At 40.6% G+C, this 20,630-nt stretch overlaps 1 protein-coding gene across 1 annotated transcript in view; it reads right to left on the bottom strand.

Moving 5' to 3' along the window:
- Window positions 1-1,276: 1,276 nt before the first annotated feature.
- The window catches only part of fmr1 (fragile X messenger ribonucleoprotein 1), a 32,288-nt gene continuing 12,934 nt past the window's right edge, over window positions 1,277-20,630 (bottom strand). The window contains exons 9-15 of the mRNA XM_080746467.1: window positions 17,268-17,346; window positions 16,259-16,374; window positions 15,518-15,604; window positions 14,756-15,014; window positions 13,794-14,000; window positions 11,538-11,611; window positions 1,277-10,618 (exon numbers count right to left, since the gene is read on the bottom strand). Of these exons, the coding sequence (XP_080602593.1) occupies window positions 10,388-10,618; window positions 11,538-11,611; window positions 13,794-14,000; window positions 14,756-15,014; window positions 15,518-15,604; window positions 16,259-16,374; window positions 17,268-17,346 (1,053 nt within the window). The 3' untranslated portion in view covers window positions 1,277-10,387. The remainder of the gene's footprint in view (window positions 10,619-11,537; window positions 11,612-13,793; window positions 14,001-14,755; window positions 15,015-15,517; window positions 15,605-16,258; window positions 16,375-17,267; window positions 17,347-20,630) is intronic.

The following is a 20,630-nucleotide window of genomic DNA, read 5'->3' on the forward strand; positions in this document are numbered from 1 at the left end:
GATAGTACAGGAGGTAGACATGAAACAAGGATATAAACATTTGGAGACACGCAGCAAAGGTTGTCGGGATTGGGATTCGAACCTGCAATGAGCTGTTAGGCTTAGAGCCAGGGCCCAGACTGCTAAGCCAGAGGGTGCCCCAGATTGCCCCAATTTCTACTATTGAGATACAGTATAAGGGAATTTCATGCAATATGTCTTGTCAATAGAAGAGCAGATAGACAAACAAACAGTTGTGTAAAATTAAATGGTATTACATACTCTATCATACAGATTGTTAAAAAAAAGGATTCACTAAAACTTGTGGTTTGCAGCTTCACGTAAGTTAAATTGCGGGACGGCACCACCACTGCAGAAGCCTGGGTTTGGTAGATGTGCCTCAGGCGTTCCCGGTGCTCCAGTGTTCATGGGTGGTAAACCAGCAGGTGTCTTTACCTCTTCACTAGCACCTCCTACTGGCTTGTTTGGGCACTTGTTCAGCAGGGAGGGGATTTGGGAGAGACAGTGAACCCTCAAAAAGAGGGGTTTTTGAAACCCTCCCCGGGCCAACAGTGGGGGTTGTCAGTGAGAGAAGAATAAAGTGCTATGGGGATGATGTTTTTACGTAGGCCAACACAGGCCAGAAGTGACCTCCGCCATGGAGAGGGGGTTCCAATGAAAGCTTTGGGTTGTGGATAAATTAAGACAATGAGCTCAGTAGTTAAAACAAATTCAAGCATTCTGTTCAAAAAGATTATCTCCACAAATCAAAACGTTTTGAACCACGCACAATTGATACAGTATCAGCTTCAAAATCCACAGTTGAGATACAGTATTAATGGTTGTAATTCACAGTATAAACAAGTCAAAGTATCGTAGGCTTATGTCAACCCCAGACCGTTATTTTCTGCATTAATCAAAAAGCCTGTTTGAACCCATTGTAGCATTGTACTAGCAATGTCTGGGAGGAATTGTGGGGGGGGGGGGGGGCAGATAGACAGACAGGGAATTGGAAAGGCTGGGAGAGAGAGCTAGAAATGGATTAAAAAGAAGAAAAAAAAAAAAAAAGAAGATATGGTACTCAGCCTTCAGTTCATATAAATGAGTTTTTGATCTGGAACAATTTTATCTCTGGTTTCTGCCTCAGTTCACTAGTCCAGCCCAATGACTCCCCCATGTGGTCATAGTTTGATTAAGCATTGTACAGAAATAAATGTACTGTTACCTGGCTAAAAGTGGCAGGATATTTCTCATAAAACTAGCAGGAAAGAAATCGGTACAGAGAACAGAGAAAGATCAACCTTTATTTATTGAAACTGCTTGCATACAAAATATATTGCACTATAACCAGACAATGTCAACTTAGTATGACCCCAAACAGCTTCAATGCTAGTAGTATATACAAAGAAAAAAAGAAAAACAAAAAATATTGCCCAAAAAAGTGCAGTTGAATTAGACACACAAGGTTTTCAGCTTTTTTGTTTTAACTACCCTGATAACAGTATCTACAGAAATATCTCCCTTTCTCAACTTTCCGATGCTCTAGCAAATAGTCTGCATGTGCATTTCTTTTGAATTCATTATTTTATATACACCCTGGAAATAAATTACTCAAGAAAGTCAGTGGTGGTTCAGCCAAGACAACAGAGAAACACTGTGTCCTTAAACGTTGTATCTGCAGTCTGCAGTCGTTATTGGAAGGGAGGCACAATGGCCCCCCCAGTGTGAGTAGTAAGAGTATTAATAAGGTCAGTTGTGAGCTGACACACTCCATTTGAAGTCAAATGTCAAACAGTTTTCTACACGGTGGGAAAGAGGAGATTCCTACTCGCATTTGAGTGACACCTACAGTATATCAATTGTGTAATAATATCACAATACATACAGTAGTAGCTAAATTTTTGTTTTTGTCATCTTACTTTACATTTTTTTTTCCTCAAATCTGAATTGGACAATACAATTCACGAAAGCAGAGGTTTCATTAAAACTTCCCAAAAACAGGAAAAGAAAGAATAAGAAAAAAAAAAAAAAAGATAGATTAAGGAAGAAAACCATTTCCAACAGACTAGCAAGCCAGTCTCTAAACGCTTTGGATATCGCCGATTCGTCTGGCAACAGGAGACTGCATTTCAACAAATGAGCTTCAATGACGCGCTACTAAAAATGGCAGAGCTGGTCCGTTTGGGGATATGGGGAGTTTTAGACTTGTTTCAGCTTCATGAGTTTGAATTCAGGGTGTGGGAGGTTAGAACACAATATCGGTGGGAACTTCCACTTTCAGCGGTTCAGATTGAATTTAAGTATAGATGATTTACTAATCCATGCTTTTAGTTCTAGCAAATCTTTTGGAAAATGTCCTGGTTTGTGGTTGCTTGAAATAAACTAATAGCAAAGGACTGTGAATTCTCAATAATTGTGCCAGAGAAAAAGATGCATGGAGACCAAGGCCTTGCATGTTCGCATATGAACACAACTGGAAAAATAGAGCACATTACAACCTAATGCCATGAACCCCAATCATCAATGATCATCGGGTGTTGTCCTTTTGGTGGCCATTGTCTCAGCAATAACCACTGGTTCTTAAACAACAGGCAGCAACCCAGAGTGGCTCACAGTACTGGTGGGTGGGGTGCTCCAGATCAGTGGTTCTCAACCTGTGGGTCGGGACCCCCATGGTGGGTCCCCACATTTTTGGGGGGAGGTCCCCAGATGATTAACTTAAGGTGCAACACTGTTTTCTCACTCAACAGTAAACAAACCATCATAAAGTCGAAGTGTATAGAGGGTATCTGCACATTTCCAAAGTGACAATTTAAGGACTTTTTAATGCCTCTAAAATGGCTAATTAGAACATTGGCCAAATTGGCAAATATTATTGACAGAAATTGTTAAAATGGCCGATCTACATGCTCACAACGCCTCGCAACGTGACGCGTTGTGAGCATGTAGATCTGCTATTTTTACAATAGAACCGTGTTATACAAAATGTAATGTCTCAACTCTTAGTGCTCGTCAGGGTGGGGGGGGGGGGGGGGGTCCCCAGTTAAAATATGATTATTTTGGGGGTCACAGCCTGAAAAGGTTGAGAACCACTGCTCCAGATGACAATAGAACATTTTGACCAGTTACAGTATATTTTCGCATTGTTCATTTTTCCACTTGACATCAATGGGGGTGAAAACAGAAGGTGGGGACAGTATTATATTCAATCGGCTGAGGGAAGTTACTGATTAACTTAATCTATTCTCCTTCCCTGTCAAAAGGTAAAATGCACCGTACCAATCCCTCCACTTGCAGTCCCCTGTACACTTTGTCACCTTGCTCATCGTTTTTTTTTCCAGTGATACAAGATAATCTACAACTCTGATCTCCAATATATTTCAACAGCCATATAATGTGACACGGTTTGCACAGTTGCGCAATTAATTAATTCACTTTTTACCCCTAAAGAAATCCAAGCAAGAAACAAACCCCATCTAACCATAAATGACATTTCAGCAGTTGAGTCAGCTATAAATCTTTTTTTTTTGTTTCTTTTTTGTATTATTCTTACAAAGATTTTTGAACCTGATGTTTGGCAGCAGAGTAAAACACACTAACAAGTAAAGAGCTGCACGAAACAAAATGTTTCACTTGCTGTCCGTTTCTCTGAATTGGAAATATTTTAGCTTGCCCAGTAAAACAGTAAGTAGTTTGTGTGTCTTAAACATCAGAGGTGATAACTATTAAACAATACCATGATAAACATTTTATTCTGCACTTGCGTCCCCCTCCCCCACCCCCATATTTTGAACGGCAGGAATGGCTGAAAATATGTCACAGGTTTCAACACTACTGTATTGTATATATAACGTATATATACTTTTCACCATCATGCCATTCCCTGAAAACTGGATTGGTCATAATCTACAGATTAAAGTAGGAATCGTGTTTCTTTTAGTTTTCTCTATAATCTCAACTCAAAGTATAAACATGGTCCTTCAGTGCATTGGTTTTTTGGGGTCCAGTCCTGAGGACCCAGCATAATAACAGCTGGATTTCATTTTTAGGCCTCTAATCGGGGACTGCAGGTGACTGTAATCAACTAGCTGGCACTAACAGAAATCTGGCCACAGAGTTTCCTCCTCACCACTGGCATCAAGAAGCACCGTCATAGTGGACAGTAGGGATGGGACAATAAGCGATATTATCGTTTATCCTGATTAAAAACACTCACGATAATCGGTATCGTGGAGATTTAATTCATTGTGATATCGTCCTCCGTCATGCACTGGGATCAGCTTTTATTTGCCGAGCTGAATATCCGGTACCACTTAAACCCTCTATAAGTGGTTATAATATACATACTTGATACAGTCTTTTTTTCACTCTCTATCAAATGTCTTCGCCAAAGAATTGCCGATCTACAAGCTCGTAGATCTGCTATTTTTTGGCAAATGTTCCGCCCCAGGATAATGGATTTTGATTATCGCAATAATATAGTAAATCGTGATTTCTTTTGTCACAATAATCGTGATATGACATTTTCATATCGTCCCATCCCTAGTGGACAGTGTCTGCTCCACACAGTCAAATCCTCAGTGTTCGTAGAACCACATGAACCCTAGCAGATCTACAAGTTTATTATTTTCAGCAACAATATTTGGTGTAGGGGAGAGGGGGCCTAGTATACACTCCGGTGGGACTCACCGGTCAACGAAGTATAGGGTTTAAGTGGTCAACTCTGAGACTGTACAAATTGAAAAATGTACACTGAGGATCTTACTGTGTATGCCCCCTTAGGAGGATCCCTTTGACCCTTTAAAAACTAACCTATGCATTTAAAAAATAATAATAATAATACTTGTTCCCATCACTTCCTGAAAAAGTGGCTTTTGCTGTCAGATATGTTTGACATGTATGTTTTAAGAATTTAGTTGACAATATCCTCCAGTAGGACTTGCACACAAATGTGATTTGCCAACAAGTGCAACTGCAAAATAAAACGCTCCTAGATCAACATCTCACAGCCAAGCAAAAATCTGGTATACAAGGTTTAGATGATAATTCCTCTGAACTTTGAGATCATGTACAAGAATAGGCATGTCACCTAAAAAAGAAGAAAAAAAGAGAAAAGAAAACGGGTACAAAGGGAATTTTAGAGTCCATGTTCCCTTCTCACATAATTTGGATGCTTCAAAGTTTGAGAATTATACATAACTCAAATGCAACGCTTCGCAAAAACAAAAAGTAATTAGAAACAAAACACTCATTATTATCCACTCAAGAGTACATTTTGAACAAAAATGGTTACTTTCACCCAACGGGGGTTAAGAGTTTTGTCATGGTGGGTATCCATTTGACAAAATAATTAATACATTTCGGGCCCCAGGGCGAAATTAAATACAGCTTAAAATCAATCCTAACAAGAAGGATACTATCTTTCACGCGTCATTAAGTTTACTACCAAGAGCGCTAGCATTTAACCAATAGTAAACACAAAGAGAAAAAATATCAGGATAAGTGCACGTTTTAAGTTCAATTTGAAACAATAGTACAAATCTTTTCTCTTTAGACAAATAAGACATTATATACAGTAAGCAACCCCCCCGCCACATGTTCCCATACTATTTCATAATTTACAATCCAATGTAACCCTATGCTGTTGATGTTCTATTGATGGTGTATGGACTGTTTTCACATAAAAGGAGTGACGGCAAAATAGCAACCACAATCTGCATGGAACTTTTTTTTTTTTACATCTAGTGAAAGGGATGACCACTTCCCACATTGACACTGTTACCGGTACATTTGAAATTGAAATGTAAAATTAATTCCCCAAAGCCCTTTTAAGTGTTTGACAGAGCAGTCTCTCCTTGCAATGCAAAAATACAGTAAACATGATTATTCTGAGGGACTGGTAAATCTACCACGTTTTTAACTATTACTACACTATACTTTCATTTGTCATTGCCTACTCCGTTAGCTACATTGCTCCCAGCTTAAGTTAATATTGCGCACCTTGCCCCCATGTTTCCCCTTGAATTATTTCATGGTTGTTGTTTCATCAACTGGGAAGAAAGAAAGAAAACATTACTTGTTGCTGACTACTCTACAACTCCAGGTAGAGAGAAATTGTACAAAATATGCAAAAGAAAAGAATATTTCGAATGAAAAGAATCCTCCTCCTCACTCTTCTCCCGTCTGTGTCTGGGTTGTTTGACCACAAGATTATACACATATCCCAAAGGTCAGACAGACATGCTGCTCATTAACAGAGACGAACCTTGATCATTCACTGAAAAATACTTTCATCTACTCTATAAACGTTCTTCATTATTCATTTAGTACTCCGAGCGCTTCCCCTGGAGGCATAGATGGCTAGAGATTGAGCCATGGTGTTACTTTGACCTTTAAATAATTGTCTTATAACAAACAATATCAATTCAGGAGTTTGGAGGATGGCAAGATGGTTGGAGCCACAACAATGGCTTCTGATATGTGCTGTCAATTAAAACAACAATTCATTTTAATGTGAAAAATGATCTGGGGCCGGTCGGCAGACTTTAGGCTTGCGTACTGTAGCACTCCAGATCAATCCACTCCAGTAAAAGTCACTCAGTCTACTAAACATGCTAACTTGAACCAGGAAAGACATCTACTGTATATAGACCTGGGTAAAGGTTGACAGAACAGTGAGCGAAGAACCCCAGTGGTTTAAAATCACAAGGTGCTTAAAGATGGTGTCTTCCTGGAGGGGAGACATGACGTCCAGTCCACCTCCCACAGAACAAACTGGCCACATCTGTGGGTCTCTCTGCTCAGCCCCGGAGGGCCCAAACTAGTACAACTGCTTCTCGTTCTAGCTGTCTATTCAGTTATAGACTATACTGTAGGACAGTGGTTCTCAACGTGTGGGTCCCCAAATTATTTTGGGGGGGTCCCCAGATTTTTTGCTAAATGTTAATATTTTTTTCTCACTCAGTAAACAAACCAACATAAAGTTTAAGTGTATAGAGGTTATCTAAAAATTTCTTAAGTGACAATTTAAATACTTTTTAATACCTCTAAAATGACCAATTAAACATTGGCCACATTTTTAAATATTAGAGGCAGAAATTGTGACAATAGCCGATCTACATGCTCACACGCGAGGCGTTGTGAGCATGTAGATCTGCTATTTTCACAATAGAACCGTGTTGTACAAAATGTAATGCCTCAACTCTCAGTGGTCGTCAGGGTGGGGGGGTCCCCAGTTAAAATATGATCATTTTGGGGGTTGTGGCCTGAAAAGGTTGGCCAAAGACCTCTTCTGGTAGAAGAAGACATTGCCATTAGTCTAGGTTTCCAGGAGCAGAGTTTAGATCCACAGTTTTAAAAAGGAATTTCACTGAATTCAGGATGTGTTGTGTTCAGATTCAAGCCGTGTCATCTTTATGCACCCCCTCCATAAAAGTCTCGTCTTCCCTGATTTAGACATCTAGGTATGTGATACCAGCTACATGATTAAAAGGCACAGGTCACACAAAATATGGCTAGGTTTCCCTGAGCATTCGTAGCTTAATGTGCGCTCGGTTTCAGTAGAGCTCTTCGAGTTTCTAGCCGTGCAAGAGGGTTTGTTTATGTCCACAAAAAAACGTGCTATGCTGTCCCAAGTTACAGGTACTGTACTGTATGACACATGTAGCACTTAAGAGATGAACAAGATCATCAAGACAAATGTTTGAAAATATATTGCTGGCTTGCATTACTATTCAAAAATCCTTTTGCATTACTATTAAAAAATCCTTTTGCTCAAGTAATGGAATGTGTTAGGCGAGATGCATTTAATGCAGAGAGAAAGCACGCCGTTTAAGTTCGGAAAGAATATACTCAAGAGCTACGAACACTCTGAGAAACCCTGACCTGATACTGTATGTGTGTGCGTAGTTTTACTTCATTTTTTATTGACAAACATTTCGTCAGTCCTGTATCATTTTTATTTAATAAGTCGTCTATCGGCAAACACTAACTTTCTACACTAACCTATCCCATTAATCCCACTCATTTGGGTGATGGTTTAAGAGAACTGACATTTTCAGAGAGTTGATGAGTTTTGAATATTAACTTTTTGAGCTATTACAATTTACTGTCAGTATTTATTTATTTATGCATTATGATTTAGCTGATGGCATAGATCAAGGCTATTTCACATCAAATAACGATGTTGCTTGCCGAAAAATATTATTTTTAAACAAACAAGCTAGTTTAAAACATGTGACACGCTGTTCGCTTGAAAATCAGTCCTTTTTGGGTACACGATGCGTAGCACGATTAGTATAAAGGAATCCAATGAACAGATCTGTGATACAAAAAATGTCTCTGGCTCAATGTCTGTGGTTCTCAACAGTTTTGTCAACGGGTCATGAATTTTAAGGTGGATATTGAAGTGTATACTAGGAAGGTAGTGGCACCTAAACTGGCATCATCATGCTCACAATGAATTAAACGACAGTCATAGTCAAACCAACCTAATTTCAGATGTCAAGTTAAAAGGGCATTGCAGTTAAAAGGCATTGTTATAGATGGTTAAGTTAGGGAATACAGTTAAAATTGCTGTGTTTAGGCATTAGGTTAAATTTAAAGTTTAGCATTTGGTTTAGCGTGTATGTAGAGAAGGGTGCTTAGCCATTGATATTGTGTGACCTCAAACCCCTGAATTCAGAGCTTGTAGAAATAGGGTCCTGGTTCAAGAGCCACAACTTCTTTAACCACTTAAACCCTATACACTTTGTTATACATCCAATAACAAAAATAGCACTTCTACAAGCTCAGCGAGCTGCAACAATATTTTCTCCGAATGTTTGCCAATTTTTTAGCAAATGTTCATCATCTATTATGACATGCCCAGAATAGAGAGAATAGGGAGTATTGAGTCACGACAGTCCTCTATGACGCTGTGAGAAAATGTTACGTAGTCCTGATCGATGCTTTCCCCAGTTGGTCCCCAAATGAGTGGCAGCCTGGCTACCAGGAAAAGACTTGTAGATTGACAATAAAAATTATTAAAAAAATGATCAAGTGCCTAACATTTACATTATGTATCGATTACAGAGATCAACTTTGATGACAAAAGATTACCGTTGTCATCAAAGGTAATCTCGTAATTCAGGCCAGTTGTTAGGCTGTGCAAATATCTGAAAAATACGCATGTCTGAGAGAGAGGGAGAGGAGGGGGGGGGGGGGGGGGGAGAGATAGAGAGAGAGAGAGAGAGAGAATGACAGGACTGCCTTTAAAAGGAACTCAACAGAAGGAAAAAAAAACAAAAAAACGAATTCCATTGTGAACACACTCAGATGTGAATCATACATGTTGCCTCTTTTCATCCTGCAAGAATAAAAACGGAATACACACAGCTACAGATAAGGGAAAACTACATGACGGAAGGCTCCTCCTATACATGAAAAGTTCATAGGACTTAAAAGCAGGACAAAAAAGGGAATAGTCAATATTTTTTAAAGTGAAGTAATGCTGGATTTTACCGATGGTTAAAATGATTCTTCAGCCAATCAAAGTGTCCTGCTATACCAGCATCATCGTCCCCATTCCATGTTCTCGAGTTGTGACAAAAACCATGTGCCGTGTTGTGTCCCTCCATCGTCCCCCAATCCTAATCTGAAGGAGCAGGTCTTGATATGTGTCCCTTTAATCAGCACCACCAATCCTAATCTGAAGAAGTGGATTATTGCCAGCTCTGCACTAGGTAGAACAGGGGGAAAGGCTATACCAGGCAATGTTTGCGTGTTTTAAACATCAAAAGTTAATGGCCGGGGGTTTAGATTTCATATCAACAAAAGTTATTACAATTGAATGTTGTTAAAACAATATACTTTTGTGTCAGCAATACACGAGACACATTTTGAAGTCCGTTCTCTCAGTTTCACTGCTCGTCATGCGTCTAACGCAGATATCACTCCTTATTCTTCCCACCCCACCGGCTAGAGAAATGACTTGCGCCACAGCCGTTTGAAATGGGGAGTTAATTTCGTAAACATATCTTTTTAGGAGTGCCAACTAACAACTCTGCTCGTTTCTATCTTTCAAAAACAAAACAAAGAGAAGAACAGAGAAAAACACAAAACAAACGCACTGCTTCTTTTTCCCACGTTCGCTCCAGGGTGGATCAGTAGATACCAGTCGATATCAAACCAGACAACATCAGAGTAGACCGCTAGGCCAATATTTGGCCCTAGAGAAATGTCATTAACGTAGAGTCATTCTGAAGCAGTGGAGATTTGAGTGTATGCCCGTGTATTAGAGAGGCAGAGAGAAAGAGAGAAAACCAGACACTACAATGGATAACGACAAAGCTGTCTGTATGGATTTCTGGATGTGTGTGTGTGTGTGTGTGTCTGAGCGTTTAACTTGTGTGTGTCGTTTTTTGTGTATTTACGACACTCCGTTCACCAGCGGAGCGGCGAGGCTTCCGTCCTGTTTGTCTTTCTTCAGCCCGCCGCGTTCTCTGACGGGCCGGTGGTGGTTGCGGGAGGAGGGTCCGTCGGACCCCGCGACCACGCCCCCCTGGGGGGCGGACGAGGAGGAGGAGCCGGGGCCGCCTCCCCCAATCCGACTGACCGATGCGTGTTGTACGCTTCTCTCGTTGTTACTGTCCACACGGATCTGAGATGAGACAGACAGACAGACAGACAGAGAGAGAGAGTTGAGGACAGAGTTCCGACAGCATGTTTTACAGCATGTTTATTTTAACTCATCCACTGCTTATGACTAGTTTGACAAGTTATATTTATGTGTCCACTCTGCTTATGACAAGTATGACGAGTTTGAAAAAAAAAGAAAAAGAAAAAAAGTTTTTCTTTTTTTTAACCTTTTTTTTTTTTTAAATATTTTTGGGCCCCATTCAATCTAGTAAACATGATTTCAATCGCGATGTTGCATGTTCCACCCTCATACAACCCCATCTTTCATACAGGGCGGCCATCTTTGCTTACATAACATGTAAAACATAATGGCTATTATCTTATATTATATATTAGCAAGAATGCCTGAACGGATTTCCAATCGTTTTATTTTGTTTGAAAGCTGTGAACAAACTGCACAAACATGGTGCATGATCTGTGCATGGGCGTGCATGATCTGTGCACTATAAATTACATGGAAGTCTATGGAGACTTCTGGCGGGGAAAGCCCAAAGAAGGCATATTTAAATGGCAGTAGATGAGTTAAAAGGAGAGTGGGTGGTCGATTATCCTGGGTATCGTTTTTTTCTTTAATGGGAACAGAGAGGCAGCCACATCGGGGAGCCAGAGGGGATTTACACTGATGGGACTTGATCACAGGCCAAGAAGGGGCTTTTGTACCAAACCAAGTCGTGAGACAAACAAATGCATGGACCAAACACAGACCTCAGACACAGAACATATGTATGTAGTAACCGACATTTAGAACCAATAACCGAATGAATGTTGCTCATGTAGGTTAATTAATTAATCGGAAAAAAAGGGTAAGAGTGTGTGAGTGTGTGTGTGTGCGCGCATGCGCGGCCGAGCGCGCATGCATGAATGCTTGTGTGATGTGTCACCTGTAGGGAGTCTTCCTGTGTCCTGGTCTTGGGGATGTGACGGGGTCTCGTCTCGTTCCAAGGCACCTCCTCTCCTAAATGAGGAAAACACATGACAGCTCAATTAAGAGTAGTTTTTTGTCCTCAAATCATCTCTGAACTTCTCTTCTGTCTCGTTTTCTGCATTATGACCATTAAACTCATTTACTGCCATTTTGAAACAGCTCCCATCAGGGTTCCCCGCCAGAAGCCTCCATAGACTTCAATGTAATTTATAGTGCACGGATCATGCACGCCCATGCACAGATGATGCACCATGTTTGTGCAGTTTGTTCACAGCTTTCAAACAAAAAAATCCGATTGGAAATCCGTTCAGGCATTCTTGAGATAATAGCCATTATGTTTTACATGTTATGTAAACAAAAATGGCCGCCCTGTTTGAAAGATGGGGTTGTATGTGGGTTGAACATGCAAAATCGCGATTGAAATCATGCTTACTAGATTTGATGGGGTCCAAAAAAAAAAAATTCAATTTTTTTTTTTTTTTTTTCAAACTCGTCATAGGCAGAGTGGACACATCCATATAACTCGTCAAACTAGTCATAGGCAGTAAATGAGTTAACTCATTTAGTGCCCCTGAAATTAACGGATTATAAAGTCCACGATGCCACCTTCAGGCTGGCATCACCGCCGTTATCTTATTTTGAAGGCCAGAAGTCCACCACGCAATCACTTCCGGTCTGACGTCATCGGATCGTGCGCCGGAACCGATCCGTGTCCACGTGGAGTTGTGTAATGGCGGAACGGAGCTTTTATAACTGTGTAACATAAGCGAGCATCTGCCTCCATCCTAGCTTCTAAAGTGTAGTTTTGAGATAATGGACATTAAAGATGAGATCCCCCGTCCACCTCAATGTTATGGATGGGACTATTTTGTGCTCGTGGAGCCGTGATGATGCGAAATCAGCGACGGATTTCGTCTCCGGACCGGCGGCCATTCTTCTCGGTAATGTACCCGCCGTTACAGTAATCTATTACTTTTCCCGAGATATCCCGTGAATGGCACTACATATACTCGAGTACATTTCGCGAGACATCTCGCGAATGGCACTAGATGAGTTAATAAGAGTATAACAATTGCGACCATAGGTTTATGAAACTATGAAAACCGGAACATCGTGTCCGTAGTCATAACGCCTCAATTTTGTTGACATTGTGACATCACCTCATCAAAGATCAAACCCTGGATATCCATACATGGAGACGACTAGAACATCACCTAGATCTCCATATATGAAGCGATCTCTACACCTGATTCCCAGATGATGCCCTGTTAGGGCAACCACACTAATAGAATCCCTTTTATGCCTATAAAAGTGGACAAGGACTGAGAGACAGATACTGACACTCACGGACGCATGTCTGGGGTCTCACAGTACACGGTTAGTTCTACAGACAGGGATCTCCATATATGGGCATAAAAGAGATTGTATGTATGATGTCAGGCGTCATAGACATCATAGGACTTTCACATAACGAGTAACCAAGTAAGCATGTCAGAGGTCTCCCAGCACAAGATTGGTTTACAGACTTCAACTTTTGCACACGGATAGCTCAGATTTTTGCCTATGTTCTTAGCTGCTTCCCCTGCCGTTACAACAATGTACAATTGTATGAAACAAATTTAGAACCGCCGATCCAACCAATATGCCCAAAGCTCCAAACCGTAGGCTAGGTGACAACTGACAACCACTAGTTAAAGTGATCCCTGACTAATACGACAAATATGCCTTAATACATTATAATTGTCCTCTATAACTACAATGTAAAATTAAAAACACCTCAATTATTTTATTTCTTCTAGAAATAGCTAATCTTTCACTCAATAGGGGAAATGCCCGTCGCAAGTTGATGATGTCATAAATGTCAAGTGTGATCTATCCCTATGGAATTTATGGCATGCATGTGAAATTAAAAACAAACTTAATACTTCCTATGGTTAATATGAGCATCAAATCAATATTTCAAATGTGTTTGTGTTTTGTTTTTTTGCACATGCATGCCATAAAAATTACACATGACATTTATGACATCATCAACTTGCGACAGGCATTTCCCCTACTGAGTGAAAGATTCGCTATTTCTAGAAGAAATAAAATATTTAAGGTGTTTTTAATTTTACATTGTAGTTATAGAGGACAATTATAATGTATTAAGACATATTTGTCGTATTAGTCAGGGATCACTTTAAAAAGAAATAAAGCGATGACAACACACCTTTATATCCACCCCCTCCTCTTCCTTTCCCCCCTCGCCCCCGCAGCCCCCCTCCTCCTCCTCGTCCTCGCTTCGTGCTGTCTGTGCGTCTGGGCAAGCTCCCGCCTCCTGTCATCAGCTCTTCAGTGGGAGCCAGTGACCAATCACTGAGCTCGTCTTTGTGGTCAGACTCTGTTTCTGAAGCATTGGAGGCCTCCGAGTTGGTGCCTGCGGAAGGTTAAACAAGTCAAGTTAGTTCAGCACATTTCACATCCAAAACCAATTCAAGGAACTTTACATAAGGCATAAATCTCGTTCCCGGTGAGACTATGACTGCGAGGGCACGACCCGTTGGGAGGTTGGCAATAGATAAAGAGTTAAGATTATGTAGATAAGAAGATATATTTTGATTAATATAAATGATCAAACATCAAGTAAATTAATGTTGAGGGAAAATAAGATGTATTAACGTATACATTAATAACTTTTCATATTGTAGTTTTTCTTCTAATTAGAAGAAAAACATGACAGGACAATAAGTTATAACTTATTGTCCTGTCATGTTCTTGCACCTGAAGAGTGCTCTGATCAGTGCTAATACATTTTCAGAGAGAGAATGAGAGATGTACTGTATGGCAACAGGGATTTAACTTCAGCCTATTTTGTGCAGATCTTGGCATGTTTTATGAGCAATTGAACACGTTAAGTTGCCATTTCGCCAACTATTATAGGCCTATGTCCGTTCTCTCACTCTGCTGTAATTTGAGACACTGGTGCAGCCTACTGGTGATCTTTATTATTATTCTTCTCTCTCTGGCTTTCGGGCCCTAAATTATGATTATTGATAGGGTCGGGCCGAGCTTCGGGCCGGCCCACTAGGGCCCAGTTAGGACCGGGCCTTAATTTTCAGGCCTGTTGAGAACTCTAATCTAGCACACACACACACACGCACGCACGCACGCACGCACACACACACACAGTACCTGAGGCAAAAGCTGCTCCCCCTCCTCTTCTGCCCCTGCCTCCTCTTCCTCCGCCTCCAACGTAAGGCTTGCCTCCACCCCCACCTCCCCCTCCCCTCCCCATACCCTGGCCCATGCCGTTGTCAAAGATGTAGGTCTTGTCCTTAAGGTTTCTGGGCCCTGCTCCTCCACCCCCTCCGCCCCCTCCGCCTCCACCCCCTCCTATCTGCCTCAGCTGTTCGTCTATCTGCAGACGCTCCAGACGAAGTTGGTCCACCTCCTGTGCAAAGGGACATGATAGCAAAGCAACGGTCACATACAGTAAGATGATATGATACGATAGTCTATATATCACACAATTTATGGCAAATGTGTCCACACACTAGGGATGGGACGATATGAAAAATTCATATCACGATAATTGTGACAAAAAAAAAATCGCGATTTACAATATTATTGCGATAATCAAAAGCCATTATCCTGGGGCGGAACATTTGCCAAAAAATAGCATATCTACAAGCTTGTAGATCGGCTATTTTTATTTTATTTTTTAAGGCATTTGATAGAGTGAAAAAAGAGACTATCAAGTACATATACTAGAAGTACGTTTTACCAATAGAGGGTTTAAATGGTACCCGATATACAGCTCGGCAAATAAAAGTTGAATTGATCCCAGTGCATGATGGAGGACGATATCACAATATATTAAATCTCCACGATACAATTATCGTGTCACGATAAACGATAATATCGCTTATCGTCCCATCCCTACCACACACTAACCTTGAGGTAGTTGAGATGGTAGTCCAGCAGTACTTTAGCATTGGAAATGCTCTCCTTGGTCCCCACAAACACAAATGGAACCAATCCCTGAGAGAGAGACGGAGAGAGAGACAGAGAGATGCTTAAATAGCACTTGAGTGAATTAAATAGATTGCCCTCTCATGGAGCAGCTATGGATTCTAGTGATGTGCAACGCTAATTTAAGCACTCCTGCTTATACTGTAGGCATGTCACAATACTGGATTTCTAACTTCGATACGATATTTTAAAACATTTCGAAACTCGATACCATTTTCGATACCACGCAACCTCTGCGACTTAATGCAAAAATGTTTATTTTTATTTAAAGAAAAATACAGAACTTCTTGAGGTAGATGGTAGGGCACTTTTTTAAAGGCCTGCCTTTGATGTTTTCACATTCTAAGTCCTTTAAAATAACCAGGAATAAGACAAAGTAGGAAGGATACACATAATCCGTTGGTGTAAACCAACGAGAGGTAAAAACTGAGTATCGATATTATCGATACTATGGAAAAGTCATATTGAAAATCGATACTATATTCAAAATCGATACTTTTGGATAAATCGATATTTTTTACAACACTACCTGCTAATCACGGTTACAATAAGTTTAATGTCAAACATGGGACACTGTGCTGAGACGCTGCTAGCTGATGGCTCAGACACTTATTAACAAATTGCTGAGCTAGATTTGTGACGGGTGAGTTCACGCCTAATGACCTCGTCATCTGGAGCTGCAGGCTTTTTGTCGCTCTCTGGCTCAATGCGAACCCGTACCACGCCGGACTTATCAACCACTTCCTGGATCAGCTTCCCGTTCTTACCAATCACCTTCCCTGGTGGGCAGAAAAGGGGGAATACAGAGTTACTATAGCCTTATGTCATACTAGTGAAGCCATTTCAGTAAAAGGTATGTTTTGTGGTTACTATGTTACTACAATTTTATATTTAGTGGTCATGGTAAATAAATGTTAAATGGTGCATTTTCATTATGCCTTGTCTAAAGCACTTCACAGTGTAAATTACGTTCACATCACGATGGCTGAGGCAACCATGCAAAGCACCAACCTCGTCATTGGGAGCAGCAGTTAGGGGCCAAGGGCCATATTTACCTCTTAACAACTTTGCCATTTTTTACTACTTTGAAAAACATTTTTAAATAGTTCAAATAGCCGATCTACAAGGTCACAATGTGTGGATGTAGACTGGTTATTTGAAGTATTTTAAAATGTTTTTCAAAATAGTAAAAAAAATAGAAAAGGCACAGAAGTTTAGGGATAAGGCACTGACGAAAATAGGGCCCTAAAGCCCCTATCAGAGTCGGTACCGTGGTGAAGAGCTATCCACCGCGGTGTAGTCTTTGAGTCATAAAACTACAACGTTACGTCATTCCTCGCGGTGAAGAGCTTTCCACCGCGAGTCCCGACACATCTCTCTGTTTTTACTATCAGACAGATAGGCTCTTCACCCCGTTCACTGATTGGTCGATCTAGACCAGTCAGTCACGGTGAAAAGGACTTCACCGTGACTGACTATGATGGCCTTCACTTATTTTCTGACTTGAGGTGGAAAGCTTTCCACCTAAAATTTGCAGTGGATAGCTCTTCACCCTGGACTCTGATAGAGGCTTAAGTGTCTTGCTCAAGGACACTTCAAAAATATGTCAAGAGGAGCCGGGGATCAAACTGGCAACCTTCACATTACCCATTGCACCTTTCAAGATTCTTACCTACTAAGTTCTTAGGAACTTTGATGACATCTTCAGAGAACTCTAAGAAACTCCTGGCTTTGCGCACAGCCTCCTGGTCCTGAGGCAGAAACACAATGAATGCACATCAATCTCCTGAGTCATGTCTTTATGGATGGCAGAAACACATTGCACATCAATCTCCTGAGTCATGTCTTTATGGATGGCAGAAACACATTGCACATCAATCTCCTGAGTCATGTCTTTATGGATGGCAGAAACACATTGCACATCAATCTCCTGAGTCATGTCTTTATGGATGGCAGAAACACATTGCACATCAATCTCCTGAGTCATGTCTTTATGGATGGCAGAAACACAATGCACATCAATCTCCTGAGTCATGTCTTTATGGATGGCAGAAACACATTGCACATCAATCTCCTGAGTCATGTCTTTATGGATGGCAGAAACACATTGCACATCAATCTCCTGAGTCATGTCTTTATGGATGGCAGAAACACATTGCACATCAATCTCCTGAGTCATGTCTTTATGGATGGCAGAAACACAATGCACATCAATCTCCTGAGTCATGTCTTTATGGATGGCAGAAACACATTGCACATCAATCTCCTGAGTCATGTCTTTATGGATGGCAGAAACACATTGCACATCAATCTCCTGAGTCATGTCTTTATGGATGGCAGAAACACATTGCACATCAATCTCCTGAGTCATGTCTTTATGGATGGCAGAAACACAATGCACATCAATCTCCTGAGTCATGTCTTTATGGATGGCAGAAACACAATGCACATCAATCTCCTGAGTCATGTCTTTATGGATGGCAGAAACACATTGCACATCAATCTCCTGAGTCATGTCTTTATGGATGGCAGAAACACATTGCACATCAATCTCCTGAGTCATGTCTTTATGGATGGCAGAAACACATTGCACATCAATCTCCTGAGTCATGTCTTTATGGATGGCAGAAACACAATGCACATCAATCTCCTGAGTCATGTCTTTATGGATGGCAGAAACACATTGCACATCAATCTCCTGAGTCATGTCTTTATGGATGGCAGAAACACATTGCACATCAATCTCCTGAGTCATGTCTTTATGGATGGCAGAAACACAATGCACATCAATCTCCTGAGTCATGTCTTTATGGATGGCAGAAACACATTGCACATCAATCTCCTGAGTCATGTCTTTATGGATGGCAGAAACACAATGCACATCAATCTCCTGAGTCATGTCTTTATGGATGGCAGAAACACATTGCACATCAATCTCCTGAGTCATGTCTTTATGGATGGCAGAAACACATTGCACATCAATCTCCTGAGTCATGTCTTTATGGATGGCAGAAACACATTGCACATCAATCTCCTGAGTCATGTCTTTATGGATGGCAGAAACACATTGCACATCAATCTCCTGAGTCATGTCTTTATGGATGGCAGAAACACAATGCACATCAATCTCCTGAGTCATGTCTTTATGGATGGCAGAAACACATTGCACATCAATCTCCTGAGTCATGTCTTTATGGATGGCAGAAACACATTGCACATCAATCTCCTGAGTCATGTCTTTATGGATGGCAGAAACACATTGCACATCAATCTCCTGAGTCATGTCTTTATGGATGGCAGAAACACAATGCACATCAATCTCCTGAGTCATGTCTTTATGGATGGCAGAAACACATTGCACATCAATCTCCTGAGTCATGTCTTTATGGATGGCAGAAACACAATGCACATCAATCTCCTGAGTCATGTCTTTATGGATGGCAGAAACACATTGCACATCAATCTCCTGAGTCATGTCTTTATGGATGGCAGAAACACAATGCACATCAATCTCCTGAGTCATGTCTTTATGGATGGCAGAAACACATTGCACATCAATCTCCTGAGTCATGTCTTTATGGATGGCAGAAACACAATGCACATCAATCTCCTGAGTCATGTCTTTATGGATGGCAGAAACACAATGCACATCAATCTCCTGAGTCATGTCTTTATGGATGGCAGAAACACAATGCACATCAATCTCCTGAGTCATGTCTTTATGGATGGCAGAAACACAATGCACATCAATCTCCTGAGTCATGTCTTTATGGATGGCAGAAACACATTGCACATCAATCTCCTGAGTCATGTCTTTATGGATGGCAGAAACACAATGCACATCAATCTCCTGAGTCATGTCTTTATGGATGGCAGAAACACATTGCACATCAATCTCCTGAGTCATGTCTTTATGGATGGCAGAAACACAATGCACATCAATCTCCTGAGTCATGTCTTTATGGATGGCAGAAACACATTGCACATCAATCTCCTGAGTCATGTCTTTATGGATGGCAGAAACACATTGCACATCAATCTCCTGAGTCATGTCTTTATGGATGGCAGAAACACAATGCACATCAATCTCCTGAGTCATGTCTTTATGGATGGCAGAAACACATTGCACATCAATCTCCTGAGTCATGTCTTTATGGATGGCAGAAACACAATGCACATCAATCTCCTGAGTCATGTCTTTATGGATGGCAGAAACACATTGCACATCAATCTCCTGAGTCATGTCTTTATGGATGGCAGAAACACATTGCACATCAATCTCCTGAGTCATGTCTTTATGGATGGCAGAAACACAATGCACATCAATCTCCTGAGTCATGTCTTTATGGATGGCAGAAACACATTGCACATCAATCTCCTGAGTCATGTCTTTATGGATGGCAGAAACACAATGCACATCAATCTCCTGAGTCATGTCTTTATGGATGGCAGAAACACATTGCACATCAATCTCCTGAGTCATGTCTTTATGGGTGTAGGGCTGTCACAATTATTACATAATCGTCTAATCGTGATTATTTGACATAATCGTGATTATTTTTCATAATCGTTTCCATGTTGAATAAAGTTCTTATATTTAAAAAAAAAAAAAAATAGTGGAAATAGCTGATCTACAGGCTCACAACGCGTCGCATCGCGACGCGTTGTGAGCTTGTAGATCGGCTATTTCCACAATCAATGTTATTTTTTAAATATAAAGTTGTCAAATATGTCATTAATTTCTTTGTATATTTAGGTTATGTGTCATATCTACCATGTGCAACTTCAAAACCTAAAAGCCAAACAGAAATGTAATTGTCAACGACAAAAACAAAATTAAATCGTTAATCACAATTATTTGAGTGACAATTAATCGTCATGTAAAATGTCATAATCGTGACAGCCCTATATGGATGGCGCATTTATTCGGAAACAGCCTAATGGAACTGCCTCAAAACATTATCTAAGCCGTCTGCAAATGAATGTGGACCGCCACAAATTAAAAATCTTTGTCTACATTAACATTAGTCAAAAT

This window comes from Nannobrachium achirus (assembly GCF_963921795.1).
Source record: "Nannobrachium achirus genome assembly, chromosome: 17".
NCBI lineage: Eukaryota > Metazoa > Chordata > Actinopteri > Myctophiformes > Myctophidae > Nannobrachium > Nannobrachium achirus.